General features: G+C 44.1%; 1 protein-coding gene across 5 annotated transcripts; it reads left to right on the top strand.

The window, feature by feature from the left end:
- Positions 1 to 715: 715 nt before the first annotated feature.
- On the top strand, positions 716 to 3,379 carry LOC112289811 (uncharacterized). Of its 5 annotated transcripts, none has more exons than XM_090253890.1 (5): positions 716 to 1,300; positions 1,564 to 2,355; positions 2,457 to 2,590; positions 2,750 to 2,821; positions 2,986 to 3,379. In XM_090253890.1, exons 2-3 carry the CDS (start codon positions 1,658 to 1,660, stop codon positions 2,563 to 2,565), a joined length of 807 nt encoding a protein of 268 aa, XP_090110016.1. In that variant the 5' UTR covers positions 716 to 1,300; positions 1,564 to 1,657; the 3' UTR covers positions 2,566 to 2,590; positions 2,750 to 2,821; positions 2,986 to 3,379. The 5 variants fall into 5 exon arrangements, with proteins under 5 accessions (XP_090110016.1, XP_024391489.1, XP_024391410.1 ...); XM_024535642.3 differs by having other exon boundaries at positions 718 to 1,186; XM_024535554.3 differs by having other exon boundaries at positions 719 to 1,186; positions 2,759 to 2,821.
- The last annotated feature ends 684 nt before the right edge of the window (positions 3,380 to 4,063 follow it).

The following is a 4,063-nucleotide window of genomic DNA, read 5'->3' as shown; positions in this document are numbered from 1 at the left end:
CAAAATTCCTTCACGCAAAGCTATGTTTTACCACCAACTTCAGGCAACGGAAGCTGTAGCTGCAAATGTTGTACACCAGAGAGCTTTCAGTTTCAAAGGGCTACTAAATATTTGACGCAGGCTCCAAGATACGACTATCGTGGAGTTCAGTTCTTGAGATGTACTAAAATCGAAGGTAAAAATTGGGAATTCAGTCTGGTTTTTATCCCAGAGTTTCAATTCGGATCAATTATGGTGAACCCGTCTTGCTACAGTGGAACTAGGGAAACGTTCACAAGCCAGCGGCAGAAGGTTGAAAAGTTAAGCGAAATCTGATAATAGCACGAGCTTTATCTTTTGTTCTCAAACGATTGCATTTTTATGTTTTGAGATAAGTTTGCTTGTAGACGTTACCTTCGTCCGAACGTCGCTGGGTGAGATCGCAATAACAATAGCGTACCAGGAGTAAATAAAATTTCCCAAACATATTTCCTTTCTTTTCTAATCAACAAAATGTAATGGCATCACGATGTTCAGGCTCGTGTCTAACCGATTCAACAAGATTCTGAATCTGAAGGTTATTGCATGTGGGAGTTTAAAATCACGGTTCCATACTGGAGATAAACCTATTGATGGACACGAGCACGGTAAAATTCTGTTATTAATCTGTTTACTCTGACAGAAGCATAGGCAGCAGCTGCAGTCACAGGACTAATATCGGCGGTCAGCAGGAGTTTGAAGCAATCCATGAGGCTAATCGCTAAGCCACAGATGGTTGTAGAGGTCTGAAGAATTTTTATTTAAGCCTGGCTTCCCCGCAGATCCGTTTCGGTAGCCGCCGTGTTTTTTGTGGTCCAAAAAAGCTGCCAGCTCTTCATCCAACTCGCTGGTTCAGGATCGTCGTTGATCCCCACAGTTGCAGCTGGCTTCATTGTTGAGATATAGCGCCGTGCCGTTAACCCGCAGTTGGTGTACTGCACGCTTTATTTAGAACGAAACACTTCACAGTGCAACGCGGTGCATCTTGATGCATCTAGTTTCGATTGAGTGCTTCGACGTCCTACATCTGCATTCCACTTCGAATATTTCAACTCCATCGAGAAATTCTTGGGACAGAGTGTACGCTTTAGAGATCCCGTGTGTAAACCATCATTTTGAATTCGTCGATAGCGTTTAAGTGTAGGACACATTCGGCGCTGTGTACCAGGCAAGTTTCCTAGATACTCGAAATGCTTTGGTTGCGTAGCCGATTCACTGTCTCAAAGTCGCCATAGTCATCAATTATGAAGTTCCTTTAGCACCTTGTCTAGCTTTCATACAGGTGCTATACTGCTACTATTAGTCGAGAATCGCATCGTGATTGAGATGTGCTTGAAGCTTTTCAATATTTTGATACTGTCAGAGCCCACTCAATGAGCTGTGGCTTTTTAATGGGTTTTAACATGTGGTTTTTCTTGCTCTCAAAATGGTTTAGGACAACTTCATGAAGCTTTTGTTCTGCTAATATTTGTCACATGTCGGATCCAGAGTTTTAAGAGGCCACTACTTGTGTAATGAGATTTTTGTTCTTGTGGCATTGCCCAGTTCTGAGTCGGAGGAATTGACGACTCTAGAGTGAACCGATCTTGAACCCTGGTGGACACATTTAGAATTTTGGACAAGACGAAGGTGGTTCAGGATGTGGGATCTTTTGAATGTATCCATTCCTGCGGTGGCATTGGTACCTCTGATGGCCATTACGTTCGTGGCCTGGTTCTTCCTTCAACAGAATGCTAAATCGAGTGACATCCGCAAGGCAGAATTTCGTAGGCTCCAGCGGTTGGCAATGGAAGAGCACGAAAGGGCCGAAAGAGAGTTGGAGAACGAGTACATGCGGCACAGTCAGGTTGACTCTCGTAAAGGAAATGTAAGCTTCCGTGGCGAAGGTGCGCCAGCACACGGATATGGAATCTCTCGCGTTGATCGTTATGATGTAGGTCGTGGGGATTGGAGGGATTCCGAAGCTGAATCTCGTAGTAAGAACCAAGCTGAAAAGGTTGAGTATACCCGAAGAAACGTATTCGAGGAGGACTCGAGAAGGACTCAACCCGAGACTGAAGATTGTAAACGCAGAGAATTTTGTGAAGACACGAGGACGAGACAAACAGAAGAGGAGGTGGAATGGCAGAGAAGAAAAGCAGACCTCGAAGCGCAGGCCAAGAGGGAGGCAGAGGAGGAAAGCAAGAGACGAGCGTCGGCTGATGATGAGAAAATGTGGGAGGAGCAAGAATCACAAGAGTCTCCAAGACATGCACAATCTGTGCCGAACCTTAACTGTATAGTCTGTCAGAAGCCTACAAAGAGGCGATGCTCAAGGTGTAAGAGTATTAGCTACTGGTATGCACTGTTAGCCTTTCCTGTGTCCTTCAAAGCATTCAACAATTTCGACTTTCCCTGGCTGTAGCCTTGTGGTCCTAATTTAGTTCACTGCTGCTCAGCTCTCGAGAATGTCAAGTAAAGCATTGGAGCGAGGAACACAAGTTTCAGTGCCAGCCGCTTGACGCCGGCACCAGTCCTAGAAGCTCCGTCGATGATGACACTGAATGATGTACTAGTCCCAGCAGCATCCACGGTACAATTGCACTCTTACATGTTCTGCTCGATGAAGTAATCCGTAGTTCTTAATAGTTTCTTGCGAAGGGTGAGCCGCCACTATTGTCGTTTCAACAGTTTTCAGCAACATCGCACCTCCTGGCCTAGATGGCTTCAATTCGTCCCTTCACATTTGCAGTGTTTTTAGGAAGGCATGTTGGGAGTCATGGCTGGGGATATCGAGCTGATCAAGAGTCTCATTTTTCACAAGGTAAACGGCTTCTCAAGCTCCTCTCTTTCAGATGATCTTTCTGTTTGAATGTTATCTTGTACCCCTGAGGTTGGGATATTGGCAATGTTGTACAATGGGGTTTTTACTTCGAACCTGTCGTTTCGACAAATGTTCTAACTGCACTGCATTGATCATCGTTTCAGAGAGTCTTCCAAATAGCGTAGCCCTGGGAATTCAATGACTCGAGAATGAGGTTACACTGCGATGTTTTAATAAGCGCAGGATATTTTTTACTGGAGGGGGTTCATGTAATTCAAGTCTGATTGGACCTATGACCTTCAGCCCTCTGGATCGAAACCTTAGGAACCGTCTTTGGGAGTAACCCCAGTTGTGTGTGCCTGGCAATGTCTGAAGAGTAGCGCAATTTGAAGTTATAGATGATTATGTTGCATACCGAGATAGACCGGAGTTAATGTGTACAGAGTTGAGGTGGTTGTATTCTTGTAAATCCTGGATTGCTACACGATAGCGTGCCAGCGTACAATCAGAATCCAATTGAAAGGCATGCTGAAATGCTTCTGGGTTATGTGGTCATAAGCATCGTTTAAGCAAGTTGGACTGTTCATGCACTAAACAATTTCAACTTTCATAAGTGCGGATCAAATTTGTTAACAACTGCTACGAATAATATTATGTTTGTCTACAGACCGACCATTATATTGTAGCTCTCGAAATGCCACAAAGAAATCGACTATCGTGTGCACTTTTGCATCTTTATCAGAGAGGAAGAGGACAATGAACTGCAGCACACCTCATACTCTAGTTCCCACAAAACAATTGGGATATGTTTCCTTATCACTTCAATCTGGCTTCAACTCTGATTTAGTATGGATTGACGGAATAGTTGATCGGCCTTCATGAACTATGTAGATTCGTGCTAGATTCAGGAGACTGCTATACAACCAAATTCTCTCGCTGGATCAGCATACTCGATCGCAGGGGGATTCATTAGTATCTGTCAAAATTGGAATGGAGATACTCTACGGACTGGATCTGTCAAACACGAGTAATCTCTTGTGAACACAAAAAATTTCTCAACCCCAGCTCCTCAACACACTTGCTGACATTACCTTGGATAGGTTATTTGCGAGTGTGATGTAGTATCTAAATCTTTACGGCGAGGTCGTTCAATGAGTCGTCGAGATCTATCCTGAACTGGAATTGCATTATCCTTTGAATCAATTCTAAGAAGCCGTGAACACGGTAAAGAATGCCTATGCA

This window comes from Physcomitrium patens, chromosome 1 (genome assembly GCF_059467195.1).
Source record: "Physcomitrium patens ecotype Gransden chromosome 1, ASM5946719v1, whole genome shotgun sequence".
In the NCBI taxonomy this organism is placed as follows: domain Eukaryota; kingdom Viridiplantae; phylum Streptophyta; class Bryopsida; order Funariales; family Funariaceae; genus Physcomitrium; species Physcomitrium patens.
This window is presented reverse-complemented; position numbering and strand designations above follow the sequence as displayed.